The sequence below is a fragment of the Rhamphochromis longiceps genome, linkage group LG6 (assembly GCF_057381845.1).
Source record: "Rhamphochromis longiceps isolate RC_006_pf linkage group LG6, R_longiceps_female_GT1.1, whole genome shotgun sequence".
Classification (NCBI taxonomy): domain Eukaryota; kingdom Metazoa; phylum Chordata; class Actinopteri; order Cichliformes; family Cichlidae; genus Rhamphochromis; species Rhamphochromis longiceps.
This window is the reverse complement of record NC_140562.1, coordinates 207,338-230,665: the sequence shown is the minus strand read 5'-3', so window position 1 is coordinate 230,665 and position 23,328 is coordinate 207,338. Positions and strand designations below refer to the sequence as shown.

The following is a 23,328-nucleotide window of genomic DNA, read 5'->3' as shown; positions in this document are numbered from 1 at the left end:
AACTAATAACGCTCAATCAGTCATTTCGTTTTATGTCCACAGCTGGACTTCACATGGAACAGTCTCTGAAAAACGTTGCTGCCTCACATTGGTGAACCGTCGTCCTCTCAAAGTTCTCATAGTTTGGTTTCATGGGAGGCTAAGTCAGCCTCTGATTGTTGCTGTTTGGTTTTACTGAAAACACGAGGCTGAGGAGTAGCAAAAGATTGGGAACATGTTCCTACAGCTCACTGTCATTTTAACAAACTCCTTTAACAAATTTCCTGATGTATTTATTCTGCTCTGGATATCTTCAGACATCAGCTCCTCTTTCCTCTGTTCTGACATTCTTTTAGTGGTAAACTAGACATCTGTCCATTTGATGTAAATGACCTCTGAATAACTGCAGAATATTTCCTCTTTCTAAAAACGTCTTCTTACTTCTGTGTAATGTGTCTGTACTTTAGTTCTTGGTATTCTTCCTCCCCTGATATCACCTTCTTCAATCTGCAAGTCAAACAGCACATGTTCTCAAGCTCGCTGTAAACAAAATGGCCCAGGGCAGATTCAATACCAAGCTTCTGCAATAGCAATAGCTTTACAGCATATGGATCACATGCTGAACCAGGTGATCTATACTAGTGTCCACTCTGGTTTAGTTATAACATGGCAGCGGAAGTCATCAATACAATTGGTGAACTTACTGACAACCTTTTATTGCATTTCTCATTATTTGTTGGCATGTGTAAATATTTGAGTACATTTGGGTGATGACTCAGCAAAATCTTCTGCAATGAGAACAAACATCTGCTCAATGCCAACTTCTTCTGTGAGAGTGACTCTTTGTTCTTTGTTCTTCTTTTTCTTCATGTGAAATCTGTTTGTTCGATCTGCAATTCAGGATGAAGAGTCAAAACAGCACATTCTCTGTAAATCATCTTCATTGAAATAAAACAAAGGTTATTGTGATTCACTGTGACACACAAATACCTTGTTACTCATTAGGAGCAGCGGCAAAAAACAGAGCGAACGACCATTTTAGCTAACAGTAACAGTGCTTGCTAACTAGCTAGTGATTCATTGTAGAAAACTATAGATTTATTTTTCATTTTTTGGAAGAAATTTTCTATATAACTTCAAGATGACTGCAGGTACATTAAAAATGAAACTGGATCTTTAAGTTAAAGGATGCTCTTAATGAGATGATGATGTTAGCAGTAAATCCTGCTGTTTTGAGAAACCGTTGGTTTCAGTAATTCAGTGTGGATTCTCATCATTCAGTAAATCTGTTTATTGATTAAAGCTGTTTACTGTTTTGTTGTGCCTTCCTTATTTAATAAGCTACAACAACTGAGTCATTGAAGGTTAAAGGGTGGTTTTGTCTGCTGCTACCTTCCTGTTACAGTCCATGCCCGTCTAGTCTTTTAGGTGAGGGATTTCAGCAAGAGCTGAAAAAATCAAAATGTCTGCTGTGTGAAATGTTTACGACTCTGAGTGATTTGGTGAAGAAGATGATGAAGATGAAGAAACATGTAATGTAATCATGTAATGATCGCTTATATCAAGCTGACATCATGCCCTCTATAACCTCTGCCAATGAGGTGATGTTTTTGGTAGCATAGCATCTGTGTCATTCTGCCTATAAACACGATAGCTGGAAAAGTTTTGATTGAATTCTGATAAAACCTTGTAGGGATGTAGAGTGGGCTGATGTTTACAATGCATTAAAATTTTCTTTGCTTCCACTGAGATTGTCAAGATCTACATGATCATTTATTGGTCACAAATGGACAAAAGCATCATAACTAAAAAAAACAGTGATTCTTACAGGTGTGGTGAGTATTGTCAATATGTCAATAAAGGTCATACAAAGTTTTAAAATGTCATGTCATCATAACAAACTCCATGGCATTTTTCCTGATGTATTTATTCTCCTCTGGATATCTTCAGACATCAGCTCCTCTTTCCTCTGTTCTGACATTCTTTTAGTGGTAAACTAGACATCTGTCCATTTTATGTAAATGACCTCTGAATAACTGCAGAATATTTCCTCTTTCTAAAAACGTCTTCTTACTTCTGCGTAATGTGTCTGTACTTTAGTTCTTGGTATTCTTCCTCCCCTGATATCACCTTCTTCAATCTGCAAGTCAAACAGCACATGTTCTCAAGCTCGCTGTAAACAAAATGGCCCAGGGCAGATTCAATACCAAGCTTCTGCAATAGCAATAGCTTTAATATCTTTATTAAATGATCTGTGTTGCTGCTTAGGTGTAACAATTAAGTTTAACATTCAGGCATCCATGAAAACAGAATTTATGAAATTTAACGGAGTTAGAAGTTAGCAGGAAGTTAGCGTGCTAGTTTCTACCTAAACATGATATACCATGTTCTGACTGAGAGATTTCTGAAAAAAATAAAACGTACAGCTCTGCTATCACTTCCAACATAACCCATATGGAAAATATATGTATAAATCTTATAAATTTTGTATCTGTCTTGTGTGAAACTTGTATGAAAAGCACACAAGAGTGAAAATAGATATAAGATCCCTTGAAAAATTCTACAAATGAAACTGGTATGTTTTGGATACTTACTAAAACAATATATGAAAGTAATGAGAAAGTGGCCACTTTCATGAGTTAATCATATAAGCCTTATATGACTCACTATATAAAGTAGGCCAAATCTGATGCAAGTCTTTTATAAGTTTTTCCTATTTCTTTTCCATATGGGAAATGAAGACAGAACACTAAACAGCAGTGACTTTTGTAGGGTTACTGAAGTCTGACTAGCTGGTATATAATGATGTGCTACATGATTGCTAGCGACACAGCTTTGTTAGCATAGAAACACAGTGAAGCTGTAAAAGTTAGCATGAGGGTTTCTGGTGGTCAGGGACAAATGCAATCGCATGGCAGGATGCTGTAAACAGATCAAACTTCAGTCAGGAGAATAACTGAGATAATCCATCCACAAAATGAGGTAAGTCATTAATATACTGCAACAACATGGGAATAGAGCAGCTGCGAGAGAATTCAGCATTAATTAATTAATTACAGTGTGATAATGGGGCCACATCCTGAGCATCAAATAAGTTTGTTTCTTATTTCGCTCCAATCCAATCTGTCTTTATTTATAAAGCACTTTAAAATACCCGGCACAGGATGAAAGTGCTGTACAGTAAATAAGTTAAGAACAATGGAATAAAACAAAACAGTAAAAAATAAAACATAATACATAAAAATTAAAACAGCCCTATATTTAAAAACAAGATAAAACAGCATTGAATCAACTAAAACAACTGAAGTAAAACTAAAACTAAAAACCAACATCTCACAAGGAGTGAAAGGCCAGGGTGAATAGATGGGTTTTCAGGAGTGATTTAAAAACAGGCAGAGAAGGGGCCTGTCTTATCTCTAAAGGCAGATCGTTCCACAGTTTCGGAGCTGCTACAGCAAAAGCACGATCTCCTCTAAGTTTACGCTCAGTCAGATGCATTTAGGAGCAGCTGATCAGCTGACCTGAGAGAGCGGGTGGGTGTACAAGGCTGCAGCAGCTCAGAGAGATAAGATGGGGCTAGGCCAGAGCTTCCCAAAGTGTGTGTGTGTGTGGGGGGGGGGGGGGGGGGGGGGTATGAAAAGGGGAAAAAAACAAAATCCTTGGACACTGCTAGCACGGGGCGCCTACACAAACGCAAAGCAGGAGATGAAGCATCGCTGAATATGTTTCCAAACCAACTTTATTCTAAGCCAAAGATGAGAAAATATGGTGAAGCATATCTTCCCTTTGGTTTCACCTGCACAAGTGCTGAGGTAGGTCTCCCCTGCAGAATTGGTTTTCCCTTCGTCGGGAGCAGCGCTGGGCTGTTCAAATCACGGACAAACAGTGTCCCACAATCTTGATTTTTAGTTCACAAACACTTGTAATGACTAACTACTCCTGACATTTTGGAGATGTTAGCTCTTTATACAGTAAAGTTAGAGTGCGATACAAAAAATATCAGGCTGATCCTGCCACGATTTGTTCCCCCGGTTCAAATCACGGAATAACACTATCCCACAGTTTATGTTTTTAATCCCATTTTGCACAGAGAAGCATTATTTGAATAATGTATTGATAGCAATGCTGAATATTATTACACAGTAAAAAAACAACTACATGTAAAATTACACCGTAGGGGTGTATGTCTAAGGAGCTCAATGAGGTAGCTTGGAGCTATATCGTTAATAATTCGGAAGGTGAGCAGCAGGATTTTGAATTGAATGCGATACTTAACGGGAAGCCAATGCAGGTCGGCAAGGACAGGGGTGATAGAGGCATTACATCGGTCTTTCCATCACATTTGTGGCTTCTTCTCCGCTGCTTCTAAGTGGAAATTGGTACATTTAACTTCCCACGTGTGGGACTAATAAAGGTTATCTTATCTTACTACAATTATCTGACATCTTTAGTTGTTTTTTTACAGATGAAGATTTGTGCTCATGAAACACATGAAATAAAATTTTGTTTCTGTAGTTGATCAATCAGTTATTTGACTTGCATGAATTTAGCAACTATTATTATATGTTCAATCTTTAAAAGTACTTACTGTTGATATTATTTACTGTAAATTGTTCAAAATCATAAATGTGTGAGAAGCACTCAATCAGGGGCGACTCCAGCATCAAACCTTTAGGAGGGCTCAGCTCAGTCTTAATGTCATGCTTTTAGTGTTGCCTTCAAAAGAAATGTAATTTTTGGATGACCTACAGCAGTGTCTAAGAATAACAGATTTTAATATAATACATCAGCTTTACGGTGGTCACTTTAGTTTAAAACCCGATGCAATGGCACAGTCATGTTGACCAGTAAATTTCAAAAACAGTTTAAGAAAAAGCAGATCAGAGGAGAAACCTGCACGGCATTGTTTCAGTCTCTTAACCACATAGAGGCCAGTCCACCAAATCATCAAGTATTTAAAGTACCATTATACAATACAGACAGTTCAAAATCCCCCTGCGACTCCACCTGCACAAGAAGCAAACTGGTAATAGAGCTGGTTTTAAATGACAGCTTTTGAATTCATGCAAACCCAAACACTTTGTTGAGCAGACTCAGCACAGAGACTCGTGTACACCAATTCAGAGAGTGGAGAACAGATTTGTAGTCTGTCACATCAGTATAGTAGCATTCATCCTGTTCAAGTTTACAGTGATGTGAATGCTGCTAAATGCTATTATTCACATTAATAGCAGAGTGCTACTGAAAAGCACACAACGCATCCATTTAATGCATGTAGATTTTGTGAAAAATCCACCTGATCTCTGTTAGTTCCAGTCTCTCTGTCCGCGCTTCCTCTTTGTACTGACAATCACACACAAACATTTTATATTCAACTAAAACAATAACGAAAAATATATTCTTGTAATAATTATTTTAAAGGCGTCGTTTGATAAGAGCATAGCACCCTGCTTAGTTATGAGCGATCACCATAGATGAATGTGGGCAAAGCAGAAGTGACATATATGTAGCCAGGTGGAAGGTCTTTATTATCGGACATGTCCCTGACTTTGACTTCATGTCCACTCTTACCTGTTTCTTATATGTGCTGAGTTCCTCCATCTGCCTCCCTCTCTGTCATCCCCTCTCAGTCTTTGTGCAGTCACCCAAAGGTTAATTATAAAAGTATATCAGAGTTTACAACCAAATAAAAGGCATAAACTGGTCCATATCAGTTTGCTGCTGCTGGCGAGGGTGTTGCTAGGATCTTGAAGCATACAGGGCTTACAACAGCCCTGAAGTCTTTTGAGTTTTCACTCAATAACAGCACCTTTTAAAGTTATTTGTTTTTATTTATTTAAACATATAGTAAAATTTATATAAAGTGGTAAATGTTTGCACTACCTAAAGTGTGAAGTCACAGAATGATACTATTTAGTGCAGTTTTTAATCATTACCAGTCTTCATCTTAGAGCTTGTGCTCTTATTGTGCCATGATGTCTCCTTTTAAACTGTGTGGATGTTCACCTCTTCTTCATCCTTCCTGTTCCTTTCACCAAACTGCTCACTCTTGTTCTCCTCTGATCTCACTTCCTGTTCTGGTTATAAGAAGAATGCAGTCAGCATGTGTCAAAGACACTCCCTCCAAATATATGATTTTTGATATGATGATTAGATATTTAACATTTTATTTATCAACTATTTTATGCACTAAATCAATTATTAAACAAATATCATATTGTAGAAAAGCAAATAATAATGCACTAAGCAGTTTCATGCCACAAGAGCTAAATGGTCACGTCACTGTATTTATTTCCCACAAACTACTATACCTAGGATCTTCAGGTTTCCACTATATTTCATTAATCTGCAGCGACTGTAGAACATAAAGTATATTGACCTCTATTGTTTTCTTTATGACTTGGCCTGAATACACAGACATACACATCTTTGAATAGCACAACAAATGAGGTAATTTTCCATGTGTTTTAATAGGTTTAAGTGATTTATGGGTTTTATGTATGTGTGTGTATTTTGGTCTTCGGTGTAAATTTATACAAACTGTAATTTTTTCAGATGAAAGATCCGTTATTTAATGTTGCTTTATGTTGACTCTATGGAGAATAAAGCCTTACATGAGTGTTGCTATTTTTAATTGTGGAGTGGAAGACCTACTGTACTTGTTGTTTAGTCTGTGATCTGAATGATGAATTTAACCAAACTGAAAGCAAAGGTTACAGCTGGGATATTCCACACATTTGAAAGACTCATTGTGTAACTCAGATGTTTATGAGCTTTGATCACTCCAGCATAATAATTATCATGTAACTGCAAGAAGACTCAATGAAACTGAAACAATGCACCCTAACACAGGCATTTGAACTGTAGGCTAATGAGTACATGAAGTGTACCTCTACAGCTGAAAAGAGTTTGCCTCTATAATTTCTGGATCTACTGATTTGTTTCTGATGTATCTCTTCTTTTATTTAGCCTGTATTTATATAGCGCTTTACTAGTCCCTAAGGTCCCCAAAGCGCTTTACACAACCAGTCATCCACCCATTCACACACTGGTGATGGCAAGCTACATTGTAGCCACAGCCACACAGGGGCGCACTGACAGAGGCGAGGCTGCCGGACACTGGCGCCACCAGTAGGCAACGGGGGAAGTGTCTTGCCCAAGGACACAACGACCGAGACTGTACAAGCCGGGGCTCGAACCAGCAACTTTCCAGTTACAAGGCGAACTCCCAACTCTTGAGCCACAATCGCCCCATTATGTACAGAAAGATGATGAAATCCTCTTTATTTGAGAAAGTGTCCTTAAACTATTTTTCCTCCTTCTTACTGAGTTTCCGAGCTACCTCTTTGTTAAGTGAATAAACTATTTGAACAAGAAAGATATCATGGCATTTATGATGATACTCTGTGTGTGTGTGTGTGTGTGTGTGTGTGTGTGTGTGTGTGTGTGTGTGTGTGTGTGTGCGCGTGTGCGTGCGCGCGCGTGTGTGTGTGTGTGTGTGTGTGTACACGCTCGGCAGAGGGGAGGTCAAGACAGGAGCTCGCTGAGTTGACCTGGTACATCAAGTTTGGATTTCCCCAGTTGTTGGTAAACAAAAAAGATTTAAACTTAAAAGATTTTGAGTTCATGACACTGGAAAAAAAAATTCTCTTCATCACAATCATTTGTTTAAAAATATGGCTGTTTTACTGATCTATGGTTATTATTAAAGAGGAAGGAAAGAAGAAGAGGAAGCCTGAGCCCAGGTTCTGTCCATTTTCATAACAAGTGACAGCACAGACATCTGAGCTTTTTCGTCATAAAGATTGTGATGTGAAGCATCAGCAGGTAAAGTGTCGTTAAAGTGTCACTTCAATAATGCTGCTGGCAGAAAGAAGTGTTGACACATACTAGCTTTGAATAAAAGGCTTAAAACACAAACAGTCTAATCCTGGGTGTTGCTTTTAAGCTTAAAGAATATAATAAGTTCTAAGACAATTCAGTTTACTTCTTACTGTCCATGTTGTGTTGTGGTATTTACTTTATCATGAATGTACGCTACTTTGTTCTAGCGACTGTAAAAAATAATTGTATTCATGAAATAAACTAGACTTTCACAGTCTGCATCTTCCACAGTTTTTATGCTTTTGTTCACTCCAAGTTTGACACAAACCCACAGACAACCAGAGTTAACTATGTGAAGCAATCACAGACACTGTAATGGCTGATTTTTCTAATAAACACAATCAGGTTAACATTAAGGTTTAACATTGAAGGAGATTTGTTCCATAGTCACAGTTATACTTGTATTTCCTTTACTTACATCCAACACTACTATGTTCTGTTTCAGTCCAGGTGCTGGCAGTTTATCCTTTGTTGTTTGGACAAATAAGCTTAAAGCTAAACCTTCATGTTTTTGATGGGAAAGTTTGTTAAACCATTGCTCAACTTATGTCTGCACAGAGCAGATAATTATGATGTACTTGTAAAAAGACTTGATAAGCAGGTCACAGCTGAATCAAGGGGTAATAAAAGTAAGACCACGCGGTCTCAGCACGACTACACATGCAGTGGGTTATCGCACACATTTGAAAGACTCATTGTGTAACTCAGGATGTGACCCCTTATAAAGGAGACAGAGAAGTTCTGTTGTTCAGTCAAGTAAAACCTGGTGAAAGCGCAATTCTAAGACTCTGGTCGTTGCTTAAGTGTATAGATAAAAAATCTTTTTTTCATGCATTATTTTCTTACTATATTAGTATAATCACCAAATCGATTATTTCGTATTTATCTCCTGAAACGATCTACATTAACTTTTCTATCCCTAGAAATGTGTTTCCAGAGTCCCAGGTTTAGTGACTTCCTGTCCACCATCACATTAGCTGAGTAGTTGTCAAATTTGAGGGGAGCAGAGAAGATCAGACACCAGTCAGCAGGTCAGAGGCCATCTCTCATTTTACAAATCAATCGCTTGATTTATAAATGGAACAAACACCCCATCAGACCAGGTAATGACCCATTATGAGACAACAGCCGTCTGAGAGGAGATGTTCTGTATCACAAAACATGGGAAACAAACAAACTCTAGGCATTCTGAAATATATAAAGCTCAACAAAAAAACAAAACCATATCAGATCCTGATGTAATTCATTTTGTTGTTGTCTTTATTAGTCATTTAAAAAGAGGTCTAGAAAAAGTGTCCAGGAAGAGATTCTACTATTTATGCAGCACTGCCCCCGTGTGGCCACAAAGACACACAACAGCTTCATTTCTCAGCCTGTTGCCTTCTTTTCCCTTCATGATGTAAACAGTGAATGAACTGAAAGAAGTCAACCCATAAACTGTTAAACTGATACAACAGTCATGATGATTATGTAACAAGTTGTAGTTGACTTTCTGGTGGTGGTTTTGGTATACAATTTAAAAGCCATTTTCTTTTATAAATACACCATACACTTTGTTCTTGACCATTTCTTTTCCTCATATCCTTAATGGACAGTGGAGGAACACTACATCTAGCTTCTGTTTAACATTTATCCAGGCGCCCCCACACTGTACCTCTACAGAAACCAAGGGAGAGAGACAGACACACAAAGATTTCCACTTGAATCTTGATCTCAAAATAGAAAAAGTTTTATCACAAAATAATTACAAGAGCACAAATAAAAACCAAAGACAAATGAAATAAAAGGCAAGGCCCTGCGACTGAACACAGCACATCTTGCACCTTTAAAATTCACAAATTTCAGTTTTCTTTGTCAGTCTGTGGTATTAAAAAAATCTCAACATGATGACCAACGTTTGACCTTTCACCTCTAGCATAGTTTTCTCTGGATTTCAATCTGGCCACTCCTGAAATGACATTTATCAGTGTATGTACAGCATCCATTTTTGGTTTAGACAGTCTGACACAGACCGTCTCCATGGCAACCTCCGAGACTCTTCTTTTCCTAAAAAAAAAAAAAAAGTCTCTATATGACCACCAACAAACCTGTTACACCATATTTTTTCACCAGCTCACCTTTGCTGAAGGTTCTCATACAAATCTAAACATCTTTTGAGAAAGTCCACATCACTCTGATCTGTAATGAAAACAGAAAAACAATGACAACACCAGCAGAGGCCTCCGACATAAACCTGGCAACATAAATCCAGATAACTTTGCTTATTTATCTCTTAAAACATTCAACAAAGATTACATTTCTAACAAATATACCAATATCAATATATATTCCAGAAACAGGACATTCCAGTTAGATCCTCTCCAAACTTACACTGGGCAGCTCAGCCCATCATCCACTTTTACAAAACAGAAAGCCGCCTGATACAACAGCCCCAAAAGTGACAAAAATCCACCTCCAAAAAGCAAAACTTCTCATAATGGAAAAACAAAAAAGATTGTCAATCCTATCAAACACTTTCTCTTAATCTAAAGAAATTATTCCAACATCAAACTGTGAAATTTACAAATAACTACCAAGTCTCTCATGAGAAAACTCTTGTTCACATTAGAGCTGTGTGGTACACAGTACGACTGATCTCTGTGAGTGATTCATTTCACAAAGTGTTTCGGCCTGGTGGCCAGTACCTTTGAAGGAAGTTAGTAATCTGTGCATAACAGAGCCACGTCTCCATTTCTAAGCAGAGACAAATCTCTGTTTTTTAGAGAGAAGAGAGAGCCCCACACGATGACTCGATGCCAGTAACAGTCTTTTACAGAAGTCTGCAGGCAGCCCACCCTGTGCAGGAGCCAGCTGACCAGCAGCAGCACTAATCTCCTCCAAAGAAAAGTTAGCATCCAGGACAGCTCTGTCCTCAGAGCTCAGCTGAGGAAGCCCCTGCAGCAGCTTCTCCACGCAAGCTTTGTTACTTTACTCCATCCCTAACATGGTGGTGTAAAAGTCCACGGCATACTGACCTGCTCTGCATCCAGGAAAAACCACTAACGCCACATAAACTACACTAACAACACCATACACAATTACACTAACTCATCATCAGCCTCACAACACGCCACACATAAAAAAAACACAACTTTCAGCCAGACAAACCACACAGTCCACCAAACTTCCATCATTCACCAGAGAGAGGGAGAGATATAGAACGAGAGAGTTTAGTGGATGTGTGTTTGTGTGTGTGATACACACCATTTATGAATGTACTCTCCAATAAAGGTTATGTAGTTGATGAAAAGTGGGTTAGATTAAATGTTTACATTTCTTGTGCATGAAGTAAACTATAATATTTATATGTAAAATTCCACACCTACACCTGTGCGCCCTCACACTGCAGCACATTTTACTCCCCTGGTTGCAGAAACCGTTCTATATTTTGTCACAGCTGCAAAAGAAGCTCCACTCAAAGAAACTCAAAGATGATGGAGAGATTTCAGAACATGAGGCAGGAAGGTGGGGAGAGAGTGAGGCGGTATGGCACACAGGAAACGGTCGAGGGCAGACTCAAACCCAAGCTCCTGCAGTGGGAACTCTAACGTTTAGTACATGTGTCCCCACTCAGCCAGGTGAGATATAGCAGAACCATCAATTCAGAGTCTGACAGTAAGGGTGAAGACGAGCCTGACTGTTGGTCTGCTCCAAAACAAGCCCATAAGCAAGCTTTGAAATAATATGTTACAAAATTGTGAAACTGCGACATGAAATTTGATTTGAAAATGAAATTCATCCTGATCAGGAGCTGTTATGATCTAAATGGTGTTCTAGATCCAGTAAGCATTCATTCAACTTGTCTGCAGCAAAATTAAAAAATAAGTTACCACAAGTTGTTTTTTAAATTGGTAAATAATTGATAAAATGTTAAAAGTACTGGTTGTGTTTGACCTCATCACCAGGATGAGTTGGAAATACCTCAAATTCCCTCAGGTGGCCTTTTGCTGGTTGGATTGCCACTACAGTCTGTAAACTGTAGAGATAATTTTGTGAGCTCATTGGATGAGCAGTTTCTGAAATACTCAGACCAGCCCATCTGGCACCAACAACCACGCAATCTCTTTCCCCCATTCTGATACTTGCTTTGACCTTCAGCAGGTCATCATGAACATGTCTGTATGCTTAAATACTTTAATTTGCTGACGTCTGATTGGTTCACTAGACATTTGTGTTTAACGAGCAGGTGAACAGGTGTACCTGGCAAAGTGTGTGTAACCCTCAGTGTTACTGACATGTTCCACACTGATGCACAACAATACTCTGTGCCCCACACTGTTTTATTAAGTATGTCTAATCACTGTAGACATTACATGTACCTTCTTAGAGGAGAGGTCAAAGGTCAGTTACCTTTATAGGTTCCTGCTATATGTTGTGACATATACACAGCACAGTTGTAGGAATGATAGTTTCTAAGTTCTAAAGCTTTTTGTCAATTTTCAACCAATAAATCATAAAGTTGACCTCGAAGACCACAAGTTTGAATGGATTGTTAACATGACCCCACTCTACAGCACTGCAACATTTTAACATGAGTTATTTAAGACTTTCCAGGTATCCTGGTTACAGAAAAAGATTGATGAGCAGAAAAAAAGAAACAAACTTTAATTGTTTCTGATTAGAAGCTGTACAATCCGGACTGACTTTAACAAATGTGCTATAGGCTCAGCTGGAAAATAGTGAGCTTTACAAGACTGATTTTGTTCCAAAGGCTTTCACAGACCTCAACCAATCCTAAGGCTAATTAGCACGGCTAGAATTTTAAAAACATTTGTTAAATGTTGTCATTGCTAACATATACCTGTTTTAGAGCATGGTGAGTAGCGAGAATGCAAAGTTATTGTTACCTCTAAAAAGAAAAATGTGAAGATGTGATGTTAGCATGAGCTATATAGTATCTCCAAAAGTTGATTCTGTTCATCTGGACTTTACGTTTTGTGGGAAAAACGTTTCGTCACTCATCCAATTGACTTCTTCAGTCTCAGCTGACTGCAGGTTTCCCCAATCTTATAAACAGTGCATGTATATGGTTACCTGCACCCTTGCAACACTTTGCTAGACCCGTCCCTGCACAGTTACCAGCTGTCAGTAGAAAAGGATCCTGATGTTATTTGTCTCTTAGAAACAGTTCATAACTTCCCTTCAACTCATCCATGTCACCTAAAAGGTAAACCTGTTTCTCCATCACCTGTTCAGCTCTGATGATTCAGTAAGGACATCTCCTGGTTTCATCTTCACGTTTCCCTCTCACCACATATCCAAACCGATATCATGACCAGCAGCTGTTACAGCTGTGGCTCCAGCCAACATCAGCTGATACTAGAAAGCAATATTAAATAAATTCTAACAGCAGCTGATCAAGCTTTAACCTGCTGCTGTTGTTTAGAGCGACCACCGCTGTTTTCCTCTTTCTGGCTCGAAATGTGTGATAAACAAACAAGAGAGAAGCAGGCAGAGCTGTGTTCAGTTTAAGAGAGAGGTTTTTGATACCTGAGAAGGAGTGCAGCAGCTCCATGGTGTCTGTGGCACAAGCAAGGTAACCATCAAGCTCAACTGCACTTTGCAGCCTTCTGGAGATTGGTCTGGAGAAGAATTCATCTTCATCAGATGACTCTCTTTGCTGATCCTCACTCTCATGCTCTGTCGTTTCAAGATGTTGTTTGATGTATGTCAAGGCTGTAATTGCAAGTAGATAACACAATTTTGTTATTTAAATTTCAGTGATTATTCCTGAACACAAATTTAAAAACGGCAAATTCTCAAAAAGGATTGTTTAGTATTCAGGACAGACCATCAATAACTTACAATGTATTAGGTGAAATACTCACTTAAGCATGTGTTCAAATGTAAAAATACACAAAAATGGGATCACATGAATCCTTACCAGCCTCTGTTACATCTGCTCTGTCAGTCCAGGAAGTCTTGAACTTGGGTAAGAGGACTGCAGCTGCAGCCAACTCTGGATCCTCCATCATCGCTCCAAAATGCTTTTGAAGGCCATTTTGCAGGGCTCTGATGAGTGGCACGCATGTCTTGCTTGATGTCTCCAGCCTGCTAAGTTTGGACAGTAGTTGTTGGATTACTGGCAGGAGCCATCCCATAAAGGAAGTGGACTCAGACTGAAGAATGTTTGAAGCTTTCACCAGTGGCTTCATGGTGGTACAGTACTCCCTAAGGAATGCAACTTCTGCAGGACTCAACCTGTAAGACACAACAACAAAACCCACCATGACTATAATAGGGATCTTCTGATTTAATATTAAGAGTCTGCTCACGTTTTTAACCATCCATTAAGGAAAATTCACAAAATTTGCAACCATATTGGTAGGTGTCCAATTTTACTCACATTTTCACCTTGAACTCCTCACAAATGCTCCTGATGGCATTTTCCCCCTTCTCATCAATGATGCGTATTATCCTTTCAATGGCAAGGTAGGTTGAATTCCATTGTGTTGCATTGGGACGAATGATCTGTAGTTCACACTTGTCCTCTACCACTTCATTAGCCAAATGAGTTTTGTTCCAAATGGCCTGGCATTTTGCAAAGGTTGCACGGGAGAGCCTCTTGTAGGTTTCATTCATGCTCTCTGCTAGGGCAGCATCAGATGTTGCCACAAGGTTTAGCAGGTGACATGCACATCGCTGATGAGGCGGGAGTTGATACTCCAAACCAGAGTCTTCATCAAGAATTGCACTTGCCTCATGGTAGTCAATATGGTCAGTCAGGTCAATAGTTTCTGGGTCTGCTTCATCTTCAGCTTCATCTGCATCATTTTGTGCCCCAAACATGTGGAAGGCCTTGACAAAGTTGGATCCACTATCAGTTGTGGTTCTTACAACTTTGCCTCTAATCTTGTATTGGCAATGGATATCATCAAGCGCACCAGCAAGCATGTCAAATGTGTGAGACCCTCTCAATCTTTTGCATGCTGGTGCTGCAGATCTTCTTTCCAGGGACTCTTCCTCCAATGGCATGTGACTCCAAGGTAACTTTTCTGATGAGCTGACCAACAATCAGTAGTGGTAGCAACAAATTTGACTTTATCCAATGCTGCAACCAAAGTCATCTTCATGTGATCAGCAGCTTCACAGATTCTGGCACGGACAGTGGGTCTGGAGATGACTTTGGCTTGAGGTTGTAATGTGGTAACCAATTCTTTGAAAGATGGGTGTTCTACCACTGCAAATGGCTGTAGACCCTCACATATGAAATTGATGACAAGCATGTCAACAGTTGCTTGTGGAACATGTTTGTTTGCAGCTCTCAACATCAGGTCTGGTAACTTGGCTTGTGTATTTGCTGAGAGCTTGTTTGGTGTGGCTGTGGTCTTTCGCTGACGAGATGTTGATGCCACAGTGATATTGTACTGCTCAATCTTCGATGGATGTTTCCTCTGTAGAGATAAATATTATCATACGTCAGGTTCATACATTACTTCATAACATCACTGTGATTAACACTACAGGAAAACACATTTTTAAAACATCATTCAACTAGACATGAGCTAATCTTTGATTGTTTAGCATAGTATAAAAGAGTGGTGAATTTGGTCAAATCTTGCAGATATATTGCTGTATTTATTTACAAATGTAAACCAATTTTGAACGATCATTGCAAAAAACATGAATTTCTGTATACATTCCAAGTTCTGTAATCTGTATACTATTTATAAAAAGAGTATCGACCAATGTATCAGTATCTAAATTTTTAACTCCTTTTTATCAGTATCACCCTAAAGTTTTCAGTATTAGTCAGGTTCTAAAAATACTAAGAGAGCAAAATATGTGTATATAGCAAATGTAATTTAAGAAAAGGGATCACATACACAAAAATGCTGCCCATACAGCTAACAAATAAAAACAATCCACATTATGTTCTTTGAAAAATATATCATATCGGGAAACATGTAACCCTACTGATTAAGAGCCATGTCACTATGATAGACCTATATCAGGCCAATGATCCTGATCAACTGATCCATCAATCGGGCTCTGGTACATGTCAGCTGAGAGCTGGAAGATTAATTTGAGATGCAGCTCAGCACTGTGTTCAAGTTTTGTTTTTATTTTTTATATAGGCCAGCTGATTGTAGGCCTGTGTGTTTTAAATGACTACAAATTTAATTTATTGTAATGACGGTGGTTATCCAAATAATAAGCTAAAACATTCCTACGAATTTAGCTGTTCAGTGGTGACGCACGAATCCTACTTCCGGGTCTAAAGTAGTCTGCGTTTAATATGGCTTTTGTATTGTTAACATGTTTAATGTTATGTATTTTCTTCTATTTGATCTCAAAAAGCTCCTAAAACAGTCAGTGATCACTGTTGACCTCCCTCGGCTTTTATTACCGCTAATCATTTATTTAAGCTCAGTTTTTAAAACCTTAGGATGTAACTACAGCCCAGCCCATGCAGCAGTATATGAATGACTAACCTCGTATTGTGGATGGATTATCTCAGTTGTTCTCCTGGCTGAAGTTTGGTCCTTTTACAGCATCCTGCCATGCGATTACATTTGTTCCTGACCACCGAGAACACTCACATTAACTTTTATCGAGTGGAAAAAAGTTAGCTTGTTTATATTATGCTAACATAGCTGTGTCGCTAGCGGTCACGTAGCACATCATTATATACCAGCTAGCCCAACTTCAGTAACCCTACAAACGTCACTGCTGTTTAGTTTTCTGTCTTCATTTATGCTGGAAGTGATAGCAGAGCTGTACGTTTGAATTTGTTTCCAAAACCTGCAGTCAGGACATGCTATATTGTATTTAGATAGAAGCTAGCGAGCTAACTCCCTGCTAACTTCTAACTCTGTTAAATGTCATAAATTCCGTTTTCATGGATGCCTGGATGTTAAACTCAATTGTTACACCTGGTAGAGCAGAACGCTGATCATTTTATTAAAAATGAAAGACTTTAGACAGTTTTTCAACTCTCAGTAATGCCATAGTGATCGTTTGATATATGGACCTGCAGCGGAGTTTAGACCCAGACAGGCTAGTGAGGTCAGACTGAACAACCGGATAGTTCTATGCCGTGCACGTGTACACGTTGACAACCGTAACCATGGCCGCCGAGGGTATATAAATGCTGCACAAGGTTCCAAACGTCCGTTTACACTTGCTCGTGGACTTGTTTCGACCTGCTCCAACCTCAGCCTGTGGAAAGCTAAGTTTTGCAAACTATTTCACTAAAAGCGGATATAACTTGAGAGCAGAACAAGTACTTCATCGTTTGTACTTGTTTTTGTTTTTCAAGTTTGAAGATGGCTCGCCGTGGACCCGGACCCCTCGACTGTCACCTGGACTTCGCTGCAGGTAAGTGTGAAAATTTCTTTAAATGTAAATTACTGTAATAATTTAACAAGTTCCAGTGTGAATATCAAGTTTTAACGTGATCAAATATGTGTATTCAAGATTGTTTCCCGTAAATTGTTTGTATGTTTTAAATTTTCCGGGAGAGGTGTAGAAATTATTAACGACTGGTGTATGAATATGAAAAAAAGGTGTTACTTTGACTTGAAGGCTTCAAATTTGACACTTTTCTTTAAAATGAAATGGTTAAAAATAGCTTAATGGACTAAAATTTGTAAAATGCCCAAAAATCAGTTTCTGTGGTAACGGCATCTTCAAGATGTCATGGCCTCAGAACACGCAGGCGTAAACACACAGATCCAGGTCCCCTCCTGACATCCTTTTCTTCTCCGGATCAAAGGCTTTATTGACATAAACTATATTTTTTCTCTGCTGCAAAACACAAAGATAAAAAAATACAAATAAAATAATATCAAAAGAATATGAAAACAGTAGTAATAATGGCATTAAGACCTATCTTCTGTTACGGTAATGCTTTTAACCTTATTAGATAGCAGAGAGAGATATTGTACACAGGGATATTTACACAGGGATAGCATGTTTACCACAGATTAGATGTACCTGTCCTTATGGCAGATACAGTCCTTGTGCACATTTCTAAAAATGTGGATTCTGGGTTAAGAGTTTCTGTTTGTTTGTTTTTCACTTGACCATCATTTTCAGACATACCTGCAGAGCTTTGTGTGTGCAATTTTTACTCTTGCCAAGGAGGTTGTGTTTTTATTTAAAAAAAAAACAAATAAAAAAAAACAAATATAAAAAACAAATATATATATATATATATATATATATATATATATATATATATATATAAAAAACACCCAGCACGCCCCTGCGGGCGGTTTATCCTTCAAGCTCGGGTCCTCTACCAGAGGCCTGGGAGCTTGAGGGTCCTGCGCAGTATCTTAGCTGTTCCCAGGACTGCGCTCTTCTGGACAGAGATCTCCGATGTTATTCCCGGGATCTGCTGGAGCCACTCGCCTAGCTTGGGAGTCACCGCACCTAGTGCTCCGATTACCACGGGGACCACCGTTACCTTCACCCTCCACATCCTCTCGAGCTCTTCTCTGAGCCCTTGGTATTTCTCCAGCTTCTCGTGTTCCTTCTTCCTGATATTGCTGTCATTCGGAACCGCGGAACATCGATCACTACGGCCGTCTTCTTCTGTTTGTCTACCACCACTATGTCCGGTTGGTTAGCCACCACCATTTTGTCCGTCTGTATCTGGAAGTCCCACAGGATCTTAGCTCGGTCATTCTCCACCACCCTTGGGGGCATCTCCCATTTTGACCTCGGGACTTCTAGGTTATACTCGGCACAGATGTTCCTGTACACTATGCCGGCCACTTGGTTATGGCGTTCCATGTATGCCTTGCCTGCTAGCATCTTGCACCCTGCTGTTATGTGCTGGATTGTCTCTGGGGCATCTTTACACAGCCTGCACCTGGGGTCTTGCCTGGTGTGATAGACCCCAGCCTCTATGGATCTTGTACTCAGCGCTTGTTCTTGTGCTGCCATGATTAGTGCCTCTGTGCTGTCTTTCAGTCCAGCTTTGTCCAGCCACTGGTAGGATTTCTGGATATCAGCCACCTCCTCTATCTGCCGGTGGTACATACCGTGCAGGGGCCTGTCCTTCCATGATGGTTCCTCGTCTCCCTCCTCTTTCTTGGGTTTCTGCTGCCTGAGGTATTCACTGAGCACTCGGTCAGTTGGGGCCATCTTCCCAATGTATTCTTGGATGTTCCTTGTCTCATCCTGGACTGTGGTGCTGACACTCACCAGTCCCCGGCCCCCTTCCTTCCGCTTAGCGTACAGCCTCAGGGTGCTGGACTTGGGGTGAAACCCTCCATGCATGGTCAGGAGCTTTCTTGTCTTTATGTCAGTGGCTTCTATCTCCTCCTTTGGCCAGCCTATTACCCCAGCAGGGTACCTGATCACGGGCAGGGCGTATGTGTTGATGGCCCGGATCTTGTTCTTACCATTCAGCTGACTCCTCAGGACTTGCCTGACCCTCTGCAGGTACTTGGTGGTTGCAGCCTTTCTAGCGGCCTCTTCATGGTTCCCATTTGCCTGCGGGATCCCCAGGTACTTGTAACTGTCCTCTATGTCTGCAATGTTGCCTTCTGGTAGTTCAATCCCCTCAGTTCTGACTACCTTCCCTCTCTTTGTTACCATCCGACTACACTTCTCCAGTCCGAACGACATTCCAATGTCATTGCTGTATAGCCTGGTAGTGTGGATCAGTGAATCGATGTCTCGTTCACTCTTGGCATACAGCTTGATGTCATCCATGTACAGGAGGTGGCTGACAACTGCTCCGTTCCGTAGTCGGTATCCGTAGCCAGTCTTGTTAATGATCTCACTGAGGGGGTTCAGGCCTATGCAGAACAGCAGTGGGGACAGAGCATCTCCTTGGTAGATCCTGCACTTGATGGTAACTTGTGCTATGGGCTTGGAGTTGGCCTCTAGTGTTGTACGCCACATCCCCATTGAGTTCCTGATGAAGGCTCTTAGGGTCCCCGGCGGAAGGGGCTACATGAATAGGATGAGGGACCTATGGATATATATATATATATATATGTGTGTGTGTTTTGTTTGCTTTTTATATTTAGGACATGCGATTGGTACATGTGGTCTAAATGTTACATTATGGTTTGCATCCACATATTTAACCTATGAGCTTTTTTCAAAATGTGTGACATCGTGAATTGTAAATAAAACAGGAGAATGAGCTGCATGGTTAGTTATAAATGTACTGTAGTATATTTATATAATAAGTTACTCATGTCCGGCTATTTACAAATCAATACCTATTATCCATTACCTATTCCAACATAGTGTTTGCATAAAGGCTTACAAAGAACAAATAAAACAAATTGAATGTACACAAAATACAGTGACATATATAGTGTCAATATAGTGTCACCTTAAAAGTACACAGAGTGAGCTGCCTTGGTGGAGGTTTGGTGGTCTTCTATTAAAAAACTTGACTTAAAGATTGAACAAGTAGAAGTGTCATTCAGTCTGGCATAAAATGCTTTTCTCTCATCCTCTGCTCAAACTAACAGATGTAGGTCTGTTGCTTTAACACTGGGTGTCTATTACATTCCTAATGTTATTTTAAAAATTGTTTCCTCACAGGGCGTCTTGACTATGTGGTTGAACGCCCTGCAGAAGAAGGCCTTCCTGAAGTCATCAGGATCCTGGATGACAGTCTCCAGAGCACCACCTCTTCTGGTGAAGCTCAGGACACTGATACCCAGCGTATCAGCGAAGGTGAGTATGGTGAGTATTTTATCCCTCTCTCATCCTCACCCTTATCTCATGAAGCACCAGATGCTGATGACAGTGAACAGCAAGGTGAGTATGGTAGGTATTTTATCCCTTTCTCACCCTCACCCTCTTCTCATGAAGCACCAGATGCTGATGACGGTGAACAGCAAGGTGAGTATGGTGAGTACCCCCCCTACCTACCTATAGACGATGAAGAGGTGAGTGAACAGACTGACAATTCATCTGACTGGAACGACTCAGAAGAGTGGGGGGATTGGCTTAGCGATGACTCTGGGTATGACACCATGGATGAGAGAGATGATTCCCCTCTCATCCGGGAGCACCCTCCAGAGCCGTTTTGGCACGATTGGCAACGTCCTATTGCTCCAGGTGCTGCCCCCATCCCCATGCCGCCTTTCGGCCAGGCCAATGCCCCATTCTTCCCTCGAGTTGTTGCCCAGGTTGGTGATCCGCCAGCTGCTCCTCCCCCAGCTGCTCCTCCCCCAGCTGCTCCCTCTGCTGCTCCTCCCCCAGCTGCTCCCTCTGCTGCTCCTCCCCCAGCTGCTCCCTCTGCTGCTCCTTCCTCAGCTGCTCCCTCTGCTGCTTCTTCCTCAGCTGCTCCCTCTGCTGCTTCTTCCTCAGCTGCTCCCTCTGCTGCTTCTTCCTCAGCTGCTCCCTCTGCTGCTCCCTCCTCAGCTGCTCTCTCTGCTGCTCCCTCCTCAGCTGCTTCCTCTGCTGCTCCCTCTGCTGCTCCTTCCTCAGCCGCTCCCTCTGCTGCTCCTTTCTCAGCTGCTCTGTCATCTGCTTCCTCAGCTGATCTCTCTGCTGCTCCTTCCTCAGAAAAGAGAAGCAGAGAAGACATCTGCACCGAAGAGGTAAGTGCAAAGAGGTGCAAGGTGAGTGACCAGTTTGATGCCCCTTCAACATCCTCAGGTAGTTTTGGAGTCAGACGTTTCTGGGAGAGGCCTTTTAACCTTTCCATGGATGACAGTGACTCTGATTAGTTTATGTTAGAACGTGTTTTTAAACTTTGCCTTTGTGTTTTTGTTTTTACAGATATATGAACATGTGACTCGCACATGTGAAATGTATTTCTTTTTTTCTTGATATGTGACATTAATATTAATATTACATTGTGAATTAAAGGTAGTTTTTTAGTTGTTATTACTTCCAGTTACGTCCAAGATGGAGCAAACACCCCACCCAGAAGACAGCCTTACCCCGACCAACCCGATGAGAAGGATGGATGACCAAGTGAAAAACGGGAGAGTGGTGCTGTGTTCCAACTATGTAAGTTATCACCTCACATTGACAACAAACTGTATTGAAGACAAAATTCTTCCAATAGTTGGTATAAATCATCATCCTATGTCAGCAGCACTGTAGGTTTAGCTTTATTTATATTTTTCATGTGTATACGTTGGGTTTAAAATAGTTTTTTTAACAACATACTGCAGCTACCAACAATGAAAATGCTGTTTTGTGTTAAAATGACGTCTTTCTTGTGTTATTGCTTTGCAGGGCAGCTGAGAGTGGACAGAGCTGCACAGAGGACCAAAGATCCACTCTCAGCACTTCATACCTGACTGGCCACAGCACCAACCCTCCTCACCCTGGGTGAGGAGGGTCCTGACCCCGCCTGCACAGAGGGAGTTGTGAACATGCACTTCTGTGTTGGTGGGTTTAGGATCCTCCTCACACTCACACTGATGAAGACTGTCACTGGAAGATGTCTCCATTGCATCAGCAGGACGTAAGCATTTGTAAAATATTACAGTTTGTGATGTTTTATACATATTTTTATTGCATCATTTAAAACTATGAGATATAAAATAAACCAAGTTTCATAACATTTTCTGTGTATTTAGTGGTTTTCTTAATAGGTTATTTGGAACATCATTGCAACCTGTCAGCTTTTTATTGAGGATTTAGAAAGTTGCTGGTGGCCCGAGTGTGTAGAGTGGGGTGTTGTTTTTGTCACATGGTGAAAGTGACCTCATGGGGAGCAAAGAGAACAACTGAACAATTTGGGGATTCACAGACTTTCGTAATCGCTAAAAACAATTAATAAAAATTGTTCTGTGTGAACTAAAAGCTCAAATATAAACCATCCTGACACTGACACAAATGATCTGCTGTTTATAAGCAGGACAGTGTTTTCATGAGCCTGGATGAAGCTAATTTGCATGAGTTTAACCTGCTGGTCAAAAACTTGCATGACTCTGATATCACTCCAACTTTCTTCTGTTTATTTATTCATTTTTGCTAATTGTAGTAGATTAATATGTTCACCAACTGATTGTTGGCCTGAATGTTTGAATGTTTGCAGTTTCAGGTCCTACTGATCAGTTTTAAGTATTGTAGAAAGTGAGCAGCAATTGAATCAAGTCCTGGGATGAAATGGGACAAAAGGGTAATGTGATGGCCACATTAGTTCCCTTCCCTCGTTTAACAATGTGTAAGCAGACTGCTTTAACCTGCAATTTACTGCATGTTGTTAGGCTGCATGGTACAACCACAGTCTGCTAACCACCCGTGGTGATCGAAGGTTTTGAGGTCTTGCTTGAGCTACTGATGAAGTTTTATCAAAGCTTGTTAAGTTTCCCAACCACATTTTATCCTGATGGTCCAAGGCTTACATCTTTATGCTCACAGACGTACTTCTGTAATTAATCAGTGACCGATTTATTACTTTAAGTTACAGTGTGAGGGGCATTAATGAACATAAATCAGATTTAACTGGATTATGTGTTTAGGTCAAGAGACACAGACCTT

At 40.3% G+C, this 23,328-nt stretch overlaps 2 protein-coding genes across 2 annotated transcripts; one reads left to right on the top strand and one right to left on the bottom strand.

The window, feature by feature from the left end:
* Positions 1–9,439: 9,439 nt before the first annotated feature.
* On the bottom strand, positions 9,440–14,202 carry LOC146667019 (uncharacterized). Its single transcript, XM_085408362.1, has 5 exons — positions 13,787–14,202; positions 13,393–13,578; positions 9,981–10,041; positions 9,773–9,909; positions 9,440–9,519 (listed from the first exon to the last, which is right to left on the bottom strand). Exons 1-5 carry the CDS (start codon positions 14,187–14,189, stop codon positions 9,440–9,442), a joined length of 867 nt encoding a protein of 288 aa, XP_085264488.1. The 5' UTR covers positions 14,190–14,202.
* Positions 14,203–17,171: 2,969 nt separating this feature from the next.
* LOC146667018 (uncharacterized) lies at positions 17,172–21,557 on the top strand. Its single transcript, XM_085408404.1, has 2 exons — positions 17,172–17,223; positions 20,422–21,557. The coding sequence occupies exons 1-2, from the start codon at positions 17,172–17,174 to the stop codon at positions 21,555–21,557; spliced, it is 1,188 nt and encodes a 395-aa protein (XP_085264530.1).
* Positions 21,558–23,328: the final 1,771 nt, after the last annotated feature.

What these genes read in the sequence shown, in the direction of transcription:
- LOC146667019 (XM_085408362.1), bottom strand. Translation starts at nt 14,189, where the DNA reads ATGGTTAAAAACGTGAGCAGACTCTTAATATTAAATCAGAAGATCCCT. An exon ending in TATGAGAACCTTCAGCAAAG is followed by an intron (nt 9,910 to 9,980) that starts GTGAGCTGGTGA and finishes TTTTTTTTTTAG; the next exon opens with GAAAAGAAGAGTCTCGGAGG. An exon ending in CAGAGAAAACTATGCTAGAG is followed by an intron (nt 9,520 to 9,772) that starts GTGAAAGGTCAA and finishes TGGTTTCTGTAG; the next exon opens with AGGTACAGTGTGGGGGCGCC.
- LOC146667018 (XM_085408404.1), top strand. Translation starts at nt 17,172, where the DNA reads ATGGCTCGCCGTGGACCCGGACCCCTCGACTGTCACCTGGACTTCGCT. An exon ending in TCACCTGGACTTCGCTGCAG is followed by an intron (nt 17,224 to 20,421) that starts GTAAGTGTGAAA and finishes GTTTCCTCACAG; the next exon opens with GGCGTCTTGACTATGTGGTT.